Here is an 18,084-nt window from a genome sequence, read left to right as displayed (position 1 = left end):
TTGAAATTACATATTTATATGTTTTATTATGATACTATTATTATTAGCTTCCTAATCTGTAAGCTGCTTATAGAGGAGAACTATGTATGTTTTTCTTGCCAAATTTATTGCTCCTATAGAATAGGCACTATAGGAGCAAAACTATTTGCTGAAGGGATGAATATAAAGAAACAACCTAAAAAGGCAAAATAAATTTGGAGGAAATAAGTGAAGAACACTAACAGAAAAAGTGTTGAAGGCAAAAACAGAGAATTTATTTTATTTAACTAGAAACTGGCAAGAACAAATGATCTGGATGCAAATAAGTAAAAATGTTCACTAATGGTGATATACAATTAGTAGGCTAGATTCTTCACAGAACTGCATGCTTTTCCATGACGTGGTAAGCATTACGCCAAAGAGTATCACATGTGAGAAAAATTAAATAGGCCAAGATATCCGAAAAGATCAACTCCGGGACGGCAGTAAGTTTTGAATTTTAAATGGATTGATCGCACAGTAAAAACATGTTAAAGAATAAATAATAAACTGCAGAGTAATAGCATGATTAAGGGCTAGGGCTCTGGAAGCCAGACAGTTGAGTTCAAATTCTAGTTACACATTACACTAACTTGGTGACCTTGGACAAGCAACAATCTCTTCACTCCTTATTTCCTCACCTATGAAATGGAGCCAGTAACAACATTTCTCTCACTGTGAAGCTAGATGAAATAATACGTAAGAGGCCCTTAGAACAGTTCCTAGACATAAGCTCTCGATGTCAACAGTGATGATGATACAAGCATGACAACATCGATGATAATGAGAATTCTGGTCTCAAGTCCAACACCTTGCTTTAGCGAGAAGACTGGGTCAATACGCTTATTAGTTTGCTTGGGCTGCTATAACAGAAAATTCCAGAATAGGTAACTTAACAGAAATTTATTTTTCACAGTTCTGAAGACTCAAAGTCCAAGAGGAAGGTGCCAGCAGAGTTGGTTTTGGGTGAGGCTCCTCCTCCTGCCTGCGGCCATCTTCTCACTGTGTTCTAACATGGCCCTTTTCTCTGTGCACATGCACTCCTGCTCCCGATTCCTCGCCTCATATGGACACCAGTCCCTTTGGACTAGGGTTCCACCTTTATGACCTCATTTAACCTTAATTACTTCCTTCAAGGCCCTGTCTTCAAATATAGTCACACCAGAAGCTATGGCTTCAACTTATGAATTTGGGGGTATACAATTCAATCCATAACAGAGAGAAAATACTTGTAAATAAATATTTAATCCTCTATATGTAAAATTCTGCCCCACTGGAAAAAATAACAGTTAAGTAAAATTTGCAATGAATTTTATATAAAATGTCACAAATCTGTGCAAAATACTATCTATAATATACTACCACCTATAATTAAATACCAAAATAAGACTAATGCATGTAAACTGCCACTGCACGCTGAAAAAACACATTTCCTGTATGATGCAAAAGTTAAAATGAATTTATCATAATGGCAAAGACCTGTACAACTATAAAAATCAGTTTAGCCATAATTATGTTAATCACATCACAAAATTTATTTTAAATACTTACTGTATTTATTTACGTATTGAATGAATTGTATTTGTGTGTGTGTGTGTGTGTGTGTGTGTCTCTGAGTGTGTGAGAAAAAGTCTTGCTCTATCCCCCACTGGAACGCAGTGGCACAATCTCAGCTCACTGCAACCTCCGCCTCCTGGGTTCAGGCGATGAATGAATTTTATTTTTATGTGCCAAACAAAAATGTATCGAGCATAAACAACTATGTTAAATATATGAATAAGATATAACTCTTTTACCTGCTGAAAAACGTCTGTCCCCTCATCATAGTCCACCATACTGAAGAAGAGCTTGTTACAAAAAGCAGAAGAATAGCGCCAGGAGTTTGCCAGTATTTGATATTCTTCATTAGCTTGCCTGATAAGAACAATGGGTCAGAGTAGAAACACATCAGTACTGAAGCATCTACAAAGCAGTTATTAAAACAGACAACCCGAGGACAAGCACTGGCCACTTTCTGTATAGACTGCAATCAAAGCATCGTTTTTAAAAAGTATTTTTTTAAAAAAAGTATTCTGACGTGAAAATTACATAAAATTCAAATTCTGATGTTCACAAATACAGTTTTATTGCAACACAGCCACATTTATTCATTTACATATTGCTTATGTGCTAAAAGGGCAAAGTTGTAACAACACCACAGCAACTACATGTACCACAAAGCCTAGCCCTTGAACTAAAAATTTTGCCAACTCTTACTCTAGGGAATAAAAACATTTTGCAGCATTCCCTATAAACATAAATTAAATCTACCAATAATGTTTAGTAAAATGCAAAGACCAATTTTTAAGAATATTTGCAACTTAGTTTAACAGAAAAGCAAAATTCATAAGTAGTTTTAAAATTGAAAATAGTTATACTCCACCTTATTCATTCCATTTATCTAAAAATGCATTTACATTCAAACCAACAGTAAGCAAAGATTTCCCTTTGTAGCTAAACCAGCTGCCACAAACATTCCTTCTCTAAGATGATATTTGCTTCTATTTTGAACACATTTTTATTAGATATTCTGCTAATTTTCCAGATGATAAAACTTTATATTTAGATGTAGGAAGAGAATAGAAACAGAAAAGTGGCATTTATAGGAGGATGTAAATACGGTAATAGAAATAAGAAGCAACAAGTTAGTGCTGAAATATTTTTAAAAAATAAAATTGCTTCTTCGGTATTGTTGACTATTCTCTGGAGTTTATCTCCTTCCCCTCCCCAAAATGAAAGTAAATTAAAAGGTACAATCTAACAATAATAAAAGGACTTGGAGCAGAGACAGCAGCAGAAAGATTTCCACAAACATCTGAAAAACAGAAAGCTGGTGAAAAGTTTTGAGAGGAAGTTAGACTCTCAAAGGAGATTACAGTGCAATAAGAAGCTAGAAAAAACATTAGATTCAGAAGCAGCAGAGTCTGGAGATTTAAAAAAAACAAGCAGCTAAAAATAGATGTTTTAATTAAACTTCTTAATACTCAGTAGTAGACCAAACTTCTGCACCCTCCTAAACCAGTCCCAATGTTAGTCTTCACCCACTGCCCCCCCAAAAAACCATGTATTTGAGGAAAACCTTATGTGATTTATTAAAAACTTCCCAAAACAAACAGACTCTACAAGAACAATCAGAAAATATTATAAAGAAAGTGGAACTGTAACTAACATACTTAGAAAAATTCTGTCAAAAAAGATACTGTATTTGTCAAGAACTGAGCATGGTCTGAGATTTTACCACATATATAATGCAAGCTAACAAGCTAGCCTGTTACTATTCCATGGATGCTTGCAGAAGACATGAGACTCCTGAGTAAGAGACAAGGGACTTTACTAGTTCATTTTCATTTGCATCAGTTGCCTATCCCCCAAGTCTCAAAGGGTAACACAAAGAGTTCTTCATGGAATCCTGTATATACAGGTGACTGTTACAGGAGAGAAATACTAGGTTTAAGGAAATTACTGCTTTTATGGTAAGTCATAACAAGATGATGCTTTGTTCAGTGGGAGTCATCTTATTCTTTAAGGCTTGTCACCGCACACACAACCCCTAGAATCTGCCCAGGTCTAGTCAGGCCTTTGTATTGTCGACATACTCAGTGAAAACATGCAGGCTGCTTTATTCAGAGGTATTCACAGAAGAAAAAAAAATATATATATATATATATCATATAAAAAAGGAACAAAGATAGTAAAAGAGCACTTATACAGATTTCAAATATGACTGCTCAAATAAAACACCAATATTAGATGACAGAGTCGAATAAAATTCACAGAACAAAAACGACATATGAGGGAAGGAGAAAGACCTAGAGATATAATCCAATAAGTCCTTTTTCAAACAGGCGTCACAGAAATAGAAGAGCGATGAAACAGAGAAAATGGTGTTTCTGTAAACAATACAATTAAAGGAGATTAAATCTTCAAATTAAAATCATTTCCCAGTTCTGAACAAGAGAAATGAGAAAAGAAAAACCTGGAGAGATACCGAGATATACCAAAACGCGTGGATAAAAAGAAGATCCTAAAAGTTTTCAGAGAAAAAAATTTCCTCAATAAGGGCAAGCAATGAGATTGGGAATGGATTGATCATTAGCAACACTAGATACCGGTAAATAGAAGAATTTCTTCAGAATATTATTTTCTATTTAGAATTGCACGTTGAGACAAATAAGTAAGTTTGAAATAAACATACTCACGGAAATGTAAGCAATCTGAAATTTACCCCCACATTCTTAGAAAATTAACTTAAAATATAATTGATAGAAAAGGTAGTATGAATGAAAAACTAAGAAAATACTATGATAGAGCACTATAAGAGAGGAAAAAAGGCAACTAGAAATGCAGTGAGGTAGCACGGGGAGAAGATATAAAGCTGTAGTCTGTGAAGCTATGATGCAACCAATACAAACTAGAACAGGAATTTTAGACTTCAAGATGAAAAGAATAGATTCTAAGGATAATCATTAGAATCAGAAAGAGCTAGAACATATTAAATCTATAGTAAGAAAACCATATTTATTCCAACAGGAAAAATAAAAACAAAAAAATAAACATAAGAGACAAGGTCCAAATATGCAGCTTATTAAAATGTATCACAATTTTGATCAACGGATTAGAAAGACTATTTAAATATATTATTTTGTGCAGGTCAGGGGTTATAAACAATGGTGCTATAGAAAAGGAATCATAATAACCTACTACTTTGCCATTGATGCTGTTTATGCAGAAATAATAATGTAAGTGCTGTTTATTCCCTTTTAACTTTCTAAATCAACCTATACACAGAACACAGATGTAATAATTATGGTTACAGTATGGAATGTACACAGTATAAACTATGACAGTATAGAAGGATAGACAACAGAATTTGGTAGGTGAAAGAGAAGAAGAAGAGGTGATGGGGAAGAATATGCGTGCTAATATTCATATCACAAATGAGGGAATCAAAAGACATCATCTATAGATAATGGACAAAAAACACAAGGATGTTATTTAGTGTTACAATGATAAACAAAAGAAGAAATAAAAAGCAATGAAAGGTGAGATTAGTTAAATCTTCATCTATCATAACAAGAATGTAAAGATAAGTTTACTGCATAAAATGTTGTTATAAGAATAACATTTAGAGCTATTTTTTGAAAACAACAGAAGAAAAAAATCACGAAGCAGTAACAGTGACCATCTCTGGCCTAGTCTACCTGTGTGCAAATCAGATGAGTGCAAGATCCTCTTTTGCAGTTCTTTTTTATAAACGAGAAGCACATAACATTGTTTTGATTAAAATATTATGTTTTAACAGGGTTAAATATGAACAGTACTACAATCTGAAAACTTGTAACATAATACAAGTATTGAATATTAAAATGCAATTAAGAAAAAATTAAAAAATAAAATGTGATAAAGTAATGGGGAGTCAAAGAGCATGAATTCAATTTGCCTTCGAACACTGTACTCTATATTACTCTACTTTTTCAGATTTCATTTCCCAATAACCAATTGGTAGATTCCAGCCTCTGATATAAAATCCAAAAATGTTCCCCACTACCTACATAATGAAGACAACAGGAAGAATAAAAGTCAACATTCTCCATACCTTAGCCACAACTTACATAATCTATGTCTTCATAAAAAATATCACACTCAAAGAGTCTGTTTCATGAACATACTATGTCCATTCTTAACCACGTGCATGAAATACTTCACTGAGAATGTCCTACCTTCTTTCAGAAGTTTGCTCAAAAACTGCCTCTCCTTTGGAAGTCACTCTTCAAATCTCTACACCTACAATACTTGTTGATGCAACTCTCTGAAACAGAAATTCTCAGCGACTGTGTAGCACTACTGATTTTACGCATAGCTGTTCTTATTACATATTGTCCATTGGCTAGGATCTAGTATAGAAGCTGCATTTAATAAAGGTATAATGATATTGATGAATAATACAGTTTCATAACCAGTCACTGTATCATAAATACCCTAAAGCTAAGTTTACCACATTAGAATTTCTGAATTCTAGAGAGTCTACTACAACTCATTTAGTCAGATTTATGTCACTGGATAATGTCTCTTTTAAGGCAGATTTCTTTTACTCTAGTTTTGGTGTTGAGGAGAAGAAAAAATGAAATTTTAAATCTGTACTATCACAAACATATGCTGTTTGTCAAAGGAATAGTGTTCATGATTCAAACGTTACAATGACTACATCATCATGTGATATCTTGTTAGTAATGACAATTTCATAACAAATGTAGAATCCAGATCTTAGTCATCAGTGAAATTTATACTCAACATTTTCATATGTGCTGCAATAATAAATAAGTATACCTCACAGTCTCCACCTTTAAGAGGTTAAAGACTAGATATGCACTGTAGTACATAAATAAGGTATATATATTTCAAAGAGGAATGCAGATTGTAGGTGCTATATAGCATACAGAGGAGGATGAGATCATAGTGAGCTGGAACAGTTCAACAAAGTATGAATGTAAAAAAAAAAAAACTGGAAAATAATGGTGGTATGTCTGGAAGGACTACACTTAGAATAAGCAAGAAAGGCAGGGAGAGAAAAGTAAGGTAACAGACACAGTATAAACAAAGACTACCCTGTCTGGAATGCGTATTCTGTGTTCAAGTAATAGAATGTAAGTTTCAGGTTAGACAATAAAGACTGGAAGTGGTAGAAAGATAAATAGGATGCTGCTTTTATTCTGTAAATAGTAAACAAGTGTTTCTGAAAGAAGACTATGCAAAATACTATTTCAGAATGCTGTATCTCACAACATTACATATGATACATTGGAGGAGAAGAAAATGAAGGTTTGGAAACCACTTTCAATGTTACTATAATGGCCTGGCTGGGAAAACATATGAGGCTATTAAAATATTATGTAAATGAAGATGTAAACTATTTCACATAAATTCTCCATTGCAACCTAGCAGGCCATAGCATCCAGCAACATTTTCTAGACAATATACTTAGAAATAGCTCTGGCTAGAATAAAGAATTCCACAGGAGCCAAAACAAATTACATTTTCTTGACTCAAATACAATGCTTAGAGAAAATTTAACACTGACAAGGCAAATGGGGGCTTTTTTCTGCTGTGTGTAATTCAGTAGAAATAGGATCACTATACAGATCTGTATGTCATTAAAAATAAATAAATGAGCCCGAGGAACATGTATTTTAATATTAATGATATCTCTTCAGAGTACAAAAGATTTATTAGAAAAAAAAAATGTGCCCCAATAACAAAGACCCTGTGCTTACCCCATCATCCCTTATGCACTCGCCATATCCCAACTTCTTAACGTTTAATAGGGGACAAAGAAAACCTAACTAATGACAGATAAAGAAATTCAGAGGATCCGTGCATATGTTTCTGTCAGCCTGGACTGATGAGCGAAATGAGACATTATGTGTGCTAACAATAAGAACACTTCTGACCTCACTACCATCTGAAATTGGAAGTTAAAAACCACAAATACTCCAAGCACTTAACTAAAATAACTACATTTCCAACACTATTAACTAAAAAATATTTTGTTGTGGTAGTTCATAGTAATAGTAAAGGCCTAACTTCACCAATGTAGGGAATGCCGTAAATTCTAATATATATTTACGCAGCCTGAAGAGGGCAGTCACGCTGCGTCAAAGGATACAGGAATGCTTAAGCAATAACTGCAGGGTACTGTTCTGTTAAATGTGTTATATTAAATCTTCTCCGTCTTTTATTATGGGGGAAAAAAATCACTTAATCTAAATGCTACAATTTTTTATGTTATAATGCTTTTTAAAAGGTTATGTAAAACTAAAAAGAATTATCTCATCTACAGTTCTACATATTCAATATATTTCCCATGATGAATAATATTTTTAAAGAGATATTTTAAGAAGTATAGCTTCTCTTTTTAATGTTAATCAAACTTCTTATAGCAGATTCATATGAAAATACCATTGTATGTCTTTATAGTTATATATGCAAAATGAATTGCACTTATGCCGTAATAAAACCCCAAATAAAAAAAATTCTACAGACAGTGATATACACAGATCTGGAGTGAGCGAACTCACCTATTACTTAAGATTCTGGTACCCTGAGAAGAAAAATAAACTGGTAACACTCTGCACAAAGATTTCTAACACAGCTGCTCCTCTGGTCATGCTATACATATCAGGGCCCAGCTGAATATACTGAAATATATTAAATAGACCCAAGGCCTCGGAAGAGCTGAGAAATCAACAGTTCACTACCATATTGTAATTGACTGAATAATTCACTAGATATAAGATAAAGAGGTTGTGTTTCTTAAAGCTGTTTCCTGTGTATCCATTTTCTTCATTAGACCTAAGTAGATCTTTCCGTGGAAAATAGTAACCTATGTGATCCAAATACATATTTTAAAGCAAAAGTGTATATGAACATAAAATATGTTGAAGTGTATACAATATGCATAGTTAGCACTCGGCTTTTGAAAATCAAGGGAATTTTAGTTCTCCTTAAAAAAAAAAAACAAAAAAAAAAAACAAAAACTAACAGTAACATGTAAATGCTTAAATGTGGTATGCCAAGAAGAATGTCATACAATAGTAAGGAAATCAACTAACACATTGTTCCTTTAACAAGTTTTCTTACTCTGTTAGTCTGTTCTCATGCTGCTACTAAAGACATACCCAAGACAGGGTAATTTATAAAGAAACAGGTTTAACTGACTCACAGTTCAGCATGGCTGGAGAGGCCTCAGTAAACATGATCATGGCAGAAGGCAAAGGAAAAGCAAGGCACCTTCTTCACGTGGCGGCAGGAAGGAGTGCCAAAGAAAAGGGGAAAAGCCCCTTATAAAAACCATCAGGTCATGTGAGAACTCACTCACTATCACGAGAACAACATGGGGGTAACAGCCCCCAGGATTCAATTACCTTCCACTGTGTCCCTCCCACAACACATGGGGATTATGGGAACAATTTAAGGTGACATTTGTGTGTGGACACAGCCAAACCATATCATTTATCTAGTACATATGATCATAATATGTATTTAATATTCGCGCAACTAATGATAGAGAATTAACAAATGAATGAATAAATGGGTGAATTAATTCAATGTTTGGAAGAGGTAAGACATACAGGCCACTGCCTCAAGATACTTCAATCCATTCTGGTAACACTTATAATCTTAAATAATAAATACAAAATAACAAAGTTATGTAAACCTTTTTTATGATAAGATGCCCAGGAACCATCATGATACACAAAAAATATCTGTTAAATAAATTCATATATATATTGTAAAACCTGAGAAGTCAAAATGAGGAAAGCATTAACCCACACCTTAAATCCTGCAGGATTTCCCAGTAAGTCTATTCTTTAGCTTGACATGTGGTAAAGAACAGAATATATGCCGACTTTAAAGACTTTTATTGTAATCAATCAAAAAGGCAGACATAAGATGACAGAAACTGTGTCCCAAGAGATGGAGATTATCTTTTCTGGTCAACTGAAAGTATTGCCATCACAAGAAACATTCATGGAGGTTTAGTGTGTGCCAGGAATCCTTTTGTGTATTTATACATACTTGTCTTCATTTTTTAAAATTTTTTCATCAAACTTATTTTTAATAGATTATTTTTAGAGGAGTTTTAGATTCTCAGCAAAACTGAATAAAAGGCATAGAGATTCACAAAGTTTTTTTAAATAATTGGACTACTATTACTTGGACTACTGATTAACCAATTAACTATCTGAGTATGTGAATTATATATTATATAGAGAGAGATCTATCTTCTGATACTACAAAATTCCATTACAAGCAACTTATCTACCCAGTGATACTGTTCCAGACATCTCTAATTTTATTAATGAACTGCCAGACCACCATAGGAATGTCTTATGCTAAACACTGAAGGAATGTTCTTTGACTATTCTTTTCCTCTAGCTTCACTAAGGTATAACTGGTATATGAAAAAACCCACACGATTAATGTATACAATGGGTACAACTTGGTGAGAGTAGACAAAAGTATACACTCATGTTACCACCACCACAGTCAAGTTCATAAACACTTCCATTACTTCCAAAAATTTCCTTGTGTCTCTTTTTGTCTGGGTTTGATTTTTGTTAAGGCCTTTAGATACACATAAAATAACCGTAACACTTTTCACATGACTTCCAAACAATGTAATACTATACCTATTATTATGATGTGGCCAAGCAGAAAGAACACAGATAACACATGAATTCTGAAAACTGGGACTTGTGGACTGGCTTTCCACTTTATAATGTATACACTTGAGAAAGTCACAAATACTTTATTTTCCCCTTTTTAGCATGACAATACTAGTAATCTCTCTTAACAGTTCTCATGAGATTAAAAATATGAGGCATAACAAAGACTCTAGTAAATGGCAAATGGGTATGCAAACCTTGGGGTGGCCAGCATCTAGCTTAAAATTCACTGACTATTTGCATTTGCAGACCTTACTTCTACTTTCTTCCCCTCTCACTCTCTGCACTAGACCCAAATTTTGTTTAATTTCCTTTCATAAACTAGACTTACTCTTGATACAGGATTTCTGTGAAATTCCTTCCTTCTTCTCAATGCAGCTTTTCTTTTCTTTCCTTTTCTTCTTCTTTTTTTTTTTTTTTTTTGAGAAAGAGTCTCGCTCTGTCACCAGGCTGGAGTGCAGTGGTGCGATCTCAGCTCACTGCTACCTCCGCCTCCTGGGTTCAACCGATTCTCGTGCCTCAGCCTCCAGAGTAGCTGGGACTACAGCTGCGTGCCACCACACCCAGCTAATTTTCTGTATTTTTAGTAGAGACAGGAGTTTCACCATGTTGGCCAGGATGGTCTCAATCTCTTGACCTTATGATCCACCCACCCCGGCCTCCCAAAGTGCTGGGATTACAGGTGTGAGCCACTGTGCCCAGCCTCAACCCAACTTTTTTATAGCTACAGAGCACACATGGCACACAATACATGTAACACACTCTGTATACATAGCAAAGAGTTATGTCTAGTCAATGGGAGCAGATAAACATGCCTTATGAATTCCTCGTCTTTCTGTATAACTTAACACTTCAATTATCACTCCCTTAAATAAATCTTTTTGAACACACAAATTAACAGGAAAAACCAGGATCCTCTCATAAATCTCTGTGGTTTCCCTTCATGACATTTACGAACTAGACTCTGAGATAATGAGAGCAGCAGCTAGGTCAGTTTGTTTGCCATCATCTCCCCTAGGATCCAGGAGAGTATTTATACATAGTGATCATTCAATAAAAATGGTTCAAAAATATATGCCAGTATCGATATCATGTCACCATACTAGTATCCAGTTCCACAGTAAAAAGCCACAAGTTTATAAAATAAGGTTTCTTTTTGTTCCTAGTCCTACTTAAGATTCTTAAGGGATGGGGGAGGCTTATTCTACAGATCTGAAAAATTAAATAAAAACTAAAATGAATATTAAATATATAACTTCTTGCCAAGACCAGGAGAAAACATTTCAGAACTATTAAATGGTTCTGCGTTGGGGGTCCCCAATACCATCACCAGGTTTGGTGATTCACTAAGGGGACTCAGAGGCATCAGAACATGGTCACATTCACGGTTGAGATTTGTTACAGTGAAAGGACACAAAGCCAAATCAGCAGAGGGAAAAGGCACATGGTACAGTCTGAAGTGAACTAGGTAAATTTCCAACAGTGACTCCCTGTCAGGTCACACAGGATCAATTCTGTTGTGGCACGTGTAAAGTGCTGTCTACCAGGGAGGTTCATTACACATTCAGTGCCCAAGAAGGTTGGTCATGTAGATGCCCTCTGTATAGCAGGTGGCAAAATTCCAGACCCACACCAAAAAAGCAGGTGTTCAGCATTAACCACATTGTTTGTAAACAGTTCAGGGACAGTGAACCACCCTTCTCAGCTAAGGAGTGGTGGAAAATTTCCCAAAATCCATGTTCCCATATGGCAGGCAAGGGCCAAATTTGGGAGCTCCCCTTTCTAAGGATAACAATCTCAGGCCTGCTATGTTAACTCTCTTCTGCATGGGCTCATGATAATCACTATCTTCTGATAAATAAAAAGAATAGTATTTTGTTCATTGTATTACGGTGACAAAGACAACAACCTATCACAAGAAAGGGGCATATCTGAAGTGGTTTTACTCGTATTGACTGGATTGTACCAAGTCATCCTCATGGGTCCAAAAAAAACCCAAAATGGTTCTTATGCATCTAAGAGAAATTATTTGAGGACTAAAGTCTGAGACCATGAAAACTAGTAAATCTCATTTAATATGTTAATGACTAAGATAAACTGAAATCACGGAAACCAAGGACAAATGCTTAAAAATAATACAAAGATTAATTGTAACGTATGACTTTATTATATTTAATTGTTGCAGCTTTAGATATAAAAATGCAGAAAGTTTTATCTTTAAATGGTTAAGTGCAGCTATCAAGATTATACTTTTAAAAGTCATTTTTTCATTTATTTCAGTTATAACCTATATAAATAAGACATTTTTAGATAAAGCACTGTTTTATATGATATTTACTCCTGTATCTGTATATTAAGAAACTTTTCAATGAGTTTTTCATCAATATCAAAAACTTCTCATTCATTTCATTCAATAAAATCCTACTAAGCACATAGAAAGTCCAAAGCCCTGAACATCACGTGATCTAGCATCAACACATGATCATCACTGAAACCCTGAACATTACGTAATCTAGCATCAACACATGATCATCATAATCACTGTAATGCTAGTATTTGTCCTCGGCCGGGCACCGTGGCTCACACCCGTAATCCCAGCACTTTGGGAGGCAGAGATGGGTGGATCACTTAAGGTCGAGACCAGCCCGGCCAACATGGTGAAACCCTGTCTCTACTAAAAATACAAAAATTAGCCAGGTGTGGCAGCCCATGTCTGTAATCCCAGCTACTCAGGAGGCTGAGGCAGGGGAATCACTTGAAACCAGGAGGCAGAGAGGTTGCAGTGAGCTGAGATCACGCCACTGTACTCCAGCATGGGCAACAGAGTGAGATTCCTGTCTCCAAAAAAAAAGAAAAAAAAAGAAAAAAAAGAAAACAAATAGTTTGTCCTCAAAGAACTTTCTTATTTATGGTCAGATTCCAATTTCTCCTACTAAGATTAAAACTGTATGTGAAAATTACTGAGTTCCTGTAGGATAATGATAACAAAGAACTCCAAAAACCATGTAGTTCTCCAAAAAGCATAATCAAAACTACTAATGCCAACACAGTAACTGGGATAAAAAGAATCCTACAGAATATAAATGTAAATGGAAGCAAGGAAATGAACACCTGTAACTTCAGTAATCCATGTAAGAATAGGAAGGTGGAGACTATATGGGGAAAAACGGGTAAGAGGGATCCTAGCAGAGGCGAAATATGGGCGGTTGGGTGGGGTGGGAATCACCCCGAGAGAGAGAATCTCAGTTGAATTGGAAAACACTGAGAACAGGTCTATATGGTGGGGAAGAACAGTGGCTACTGCGGAACATAAAGAAAGGGGCTTGGAAGTATACAGGAACAAATGTGGCAGTCTTAAGAATGCACCACTTTGTGGGGAGTGGGGGACAACTTAGAAGAAGCCGACATGCATTAGTGGCTTGGCGATACAGTGAAACAGAGAAGTCATGGAAATTAAGGGACCGATGGAAACATATATTATCTCAGAATCAGAATATGCCACTGCAAGGAGGAGGAGAGAGGAAGAAAAAGAGAAGGGAGGAAGAAGTGAGCAGGGGAGAAAAATAAGCCTGCTGAACTCAACCTATTTCACGTTATGAGGAGAAAGCATATTTGAATTAAGAAATCAGTAGGCCACCCAAAAGTCTAGCCATCACCACTCACACGTAAACTATGGTTTCAGGTCTGGTATAGGAAAGAAAAAAACAATTTTAAGAAGCAGCAAATGATCAATAGCATCTACACAAGGCTACTACAAAAAGAAATCAGAAAGAATCAAAATTTTTCAACTCATAAAAAATTTCCCTGGAAACAAAATCATGAGGAGAAAACTGAAACAAAATACTCCAAACTAAAGTAAATATCATTAAATAAGCAGTTGAAGACAGAAAATCTCAAATCAGAAATTAAACAACTAGAAATAGAAGGAAATAAAAAGCAGAAAGATGTTACATCACAGTTAGTAAGACTCAGGAAACCAGTATGTTTCAGAAAAGCAAAACAGAATCCATGCAGAAATGACGTCTGCATTACAAAGTCTTCAAAGAAAAATAGAGTTGACTGAAAATAAATAAAGGACATTAAGAATAGGATTAAAAGCAGGTAAGAGAACAAAAACAAAATAAAAGTTTAAGACGGAATGGGGTAGATTTTAAAAGATTAAACATGGAGAATTAAGAGTCCCTGAGGTAGAAAAAACAATGAAATAGAACTGGTATTTTAAACTACGATACAGTAACATTTCTAAAAATAAAGTCCCTGTATACATATTGAAGAGTTCTTTGCGTTCCTGAAAAAGGCAACCCAGAATAGTCAAATGTAAGACATAGCATAATAAAATTATCAGCCTTCAGTGAAAAAATTTAAAACATACTTTGGCCCGCAAGGCAAAAAAACAAATCACATTCAAAGTAAGAAAACTGGATTGGCAACAGTATCTCAATAGCACCAAATAAAATTTCTTGGGACTATGTGAACAGACTACAAACACTCAATTTCTCAAGCAGTGAAAGAAAAACTGTTATCTCTTCAGACTTGACCCCAAAAAGAAGGCCCAACACCTTACTGAACTCTTTAGGTACTGAAATAAGTTAATCTCCCACTGGGGCATTCTTCTTCATCATTTATATAGACCAGCCCACAAATCGGTGTTCTCTGAAAACGGAATAATCCAACAGGCTACACTGCAAATGTCCAATAAACCACATCCTATATCTTTGGGGACAGACAAACCTAATGACTGCTTCAAACTACAGTCTCCATGAGTGATAATTGTGCTAATGCCTATGGCAATATGAGTTGACTTCCACGTACCGACCCCAATTTGATTTCTGGACAGCACCAGCCTGACATGACCACCAAGTACAAATAAATGCCTAATATCTCTATTTTGGGGTTGGTCTACTGGGATCTGATGACTAAAGTATGAAGCGTCCACCAGTCTTTGCTTGTGGAAATGGTATATTTCAGAGTGCAGCTGACCTGACCATCCATTTTTTTTTTTTTTTTTTTTTTTGAGAAAGAGTTTCACTCTGTCACCCAGGCTGGAGTGCAGTGGCACGATCTCGGCTCACTGCAAGCTCCGCCTCCCGGGTTCACGCTATTCTCCCACCTCAGTCTCCCGAGTTGTTGGGACTACAGGCGCCCGCCACCACGCCCGGCTAATTTTTTGTATTTTTAGTAGAGACGGGGTTTCACTGTGTTAGCCAGATGGTCTTGATCTCCTGACCTCGTGATCCTCCCGCTTCGGCCTCCCAAAGTGCACCCATCAGTTTTACATTAAAAAACAGCAGCCATCTCTTGTGGGAAACTTTATCCCTAACTCTGCCACCCAACTCAAAGTCAATGGCCCAGTGGAGCCCTCAGTTCACAGAGGTTCCCTAAATGCCTGGGCCTGGGTTACTGATGATTCCGCTAAGTTGAAATCTGATGCTGTTTGATGGGCTGCTGTGACTGTTTCCCCTCAGAAACAGCTGTGTAACACCAACAGCAGGTGTGGTTGTTCTGCTTAGTGGCAGAACTGAAGGCAGTCAAGTCCTCACAGTCCCGACCAAGACCCACTTTGACAAATCTTCCAACATTTGTACTGAATATTGCCACTGGCCTAACCATATGATCTGCCGCTTGGAAGACTACAGACTAAGAGATAAAGACACCTCTCTCTTTGAAACATCAATCTTCTGGACAACAAATCACACAGGCCAAGTTGTCACCAAGAGGTCACTTAACGAAGATGCCCACAGTGAGGATCCGTAATCTGATAAACCATAGGGAATCAAGCTGCTGATTGAACTTACACTTACCAGATCACCACCAGTGCTACCTGGCTCCATTAGTGGAACTTTATGCAGAAGCTGCAATGAATACTAGACTTGAGACTCTTATCAAACAATGGCCTGTTTACTTTGCAGGGAAGGAGCCATGCTAGTGAAAACATCATACCCAACTGTTCTTAACAAACTGACTTTAATGAGCCTTGGTCCTTTTCTTGGGGCTACCACTGGCACCTTACTACTATTAAGGTACTCTCACCGTGAGAGTACAGTGTGTTGGAGTACATTGTGCTAGTGAACTCTAGCCATTCCATTATGAATTTTAAAATTAAAATATGTCATATTTCTGGCTTTCTGGACTATTTTACAGTCTAATAATACCGTGCCTTTTGCCACAAAAGCCACCAAAACATAAGCCACAGGTAAAGTATTCAGCAGTCATTCCACATGCCCTAACATCTACTAGCATCCAGCATTGCGAAATGCATTTGAGCCACCTCCAAAATTACCATGAAAATATGTGTGACTCGACTTCCTCTCCTCTTTTTGTCCACACACCTTAACCAGGCAGTTTGGTGACTCAACCCATCTATCCCAAGAAAGAGTTCATCTCTTCTTGGCTGCTTCCTAAGAAATAATCAGTACAAGAGACGTGGGCATTATTCAGATCTATTTTGGAAATTCACGATTCTGTCCTGACCATTCCCGGGATAATGCTTCCTTTTCCCACTTGACAGCTACCTTGAGGAAACTCAATCAATATATCCCCTGGGTGGCAGCCTAGCTTTGGAAAAAAAAAAGGCTTAGGAAATTCAAATTTAATCTGGGTTCAGTCACTGGGTTCTCTTCTTTCACTGACATGGTCTTAGTTAATAAGGATAACGACCACTTGGCTGAGTGTATTACACACTAAACCCTCCTGCAGTGGCCTACAGAGGCCAAAGTGAAGGATGTAATCAGTCTCTATAAATTTCACTGAAAGGCCCTTGTATCTCTCATACTAAAACTCTCCAGATGAACATCTAATAACGTGGGTGTGCATAGGGGATAACTGGAGAAAAGATGAAGTTACAGATACTCAGATGGAGACACTGATTTTATGAGGGCAAGCAAAAATTCTAGTATGTGAAGATGAAAATTCAGATCCTAGCAGGTAAAGAAGAGAGAGAGATAGTAAAATCTTCTCTTTGAGAACCACCTTTGAAAACTTCCTCACATGAAAAAACATACTGGTACAGCTCTCTGAAACCATCAACTACCGTATCTGTCATCCTCCACCAGTGGGGTCTGAACTGATTTTGTCATTCTTCTTAATCTTTAGAAGGAATTTATGGAAGTGTTAATGGAAGACCCCGGCTTCCATGCAAAATATCAATTACCCTTTCTCTCATGTTCCTCTCAGACCCACTCCCATGGCGATAGCTCAGTCTTTCTTAGGAGGGAACAAGGGATGGCCTGTTAGGGCCATAGACAATAAGACAGGTTAGACTAACTACTCCCTGCCAGTCTGTCTAGGATTGTGGACACAATGTATTCATCAAACTGAGTTGGAGGAACCAAAGTCTACCAGCCAGCCAAGAGGCTACACTGAAGGCACTGCCAACCTCGGTTTCTTATGATGAAGCTCCCATTTGTGAGACCTCAATGATTGTAAGCAAAACTTCACAAGGGCACTACATACACTCCCCAGGGCTGGACTTCTCACGCAAAAGTTTAATACCATCTTGTCTTTGCTCCAATACCACGCTAGGTATGATGAACTATACCTAGGAACGGGTTATAAGAGACCTTCAAGTGTTTATGGAAGCGTATAACCCTCAGATCACTGTAGAGATCTCTCTAAAATGAGGCTGGCCTTCAGATACCTGGGGGAGCTGTCCCAGAGGGATAACTGACTTGTGTTTATGCATCCCCTGTGGGATGTTTTGTCTATGGTGAGAATCATCCAATAGGTAAAAGGTGGTGTATTAGTTTCTCACGGTGGCCATAACAAAGTATCACAAACTGAATGGCTTAAACAAAACAAAACC

General features: G+C 36.5%; 1 protein-coding gene across 2 annotated transcripts in view; it reads right to left on the bottom strand.

Moving 5' to 3' along the window:
• The window catches only part of TUSC3 (tumor suppressor candidate 3), a 215,911-nt gene that overhangs the window by 118,083 nt on the left and 79,744 nt on the right, over window positions 1-18,084 (bottom strand). For both annotated transcript variants that reach the window (XM_033225936.1, XM_033225945.1), the window contains exon 3: window positions 1,815-1,932. In XM_033225936.1, coding sequence (XP_033081827.1) covers window positions 1,815-1,932 — 118 coding nt within the window. The remainder of the gene's footprint in view (window positions 1-1,814; window positions 1,933-18,084) is intronic.

This window comes from Trachypithecus francoisi, unplaced genomic scaffold, assembly GCF_009764315.1.
Source record: "Trachypithecus francoisi isolate TF-2019V2 unplaced genomic scaffold, Tfra_2.0 Contig01440, whole genome shotgun sequence".
NCBI classification, from domain to species: Eukaryota; Metazoa; Chordata; class Mammalia; order Primates; family Cercopithecidae; genus Trachypithecus; species Trachypithecus francoisi.
Note: the sequence above shows the minus strand (reverse complement) of the source record. Positions and strands in the feature narration are given on the sequence as shown.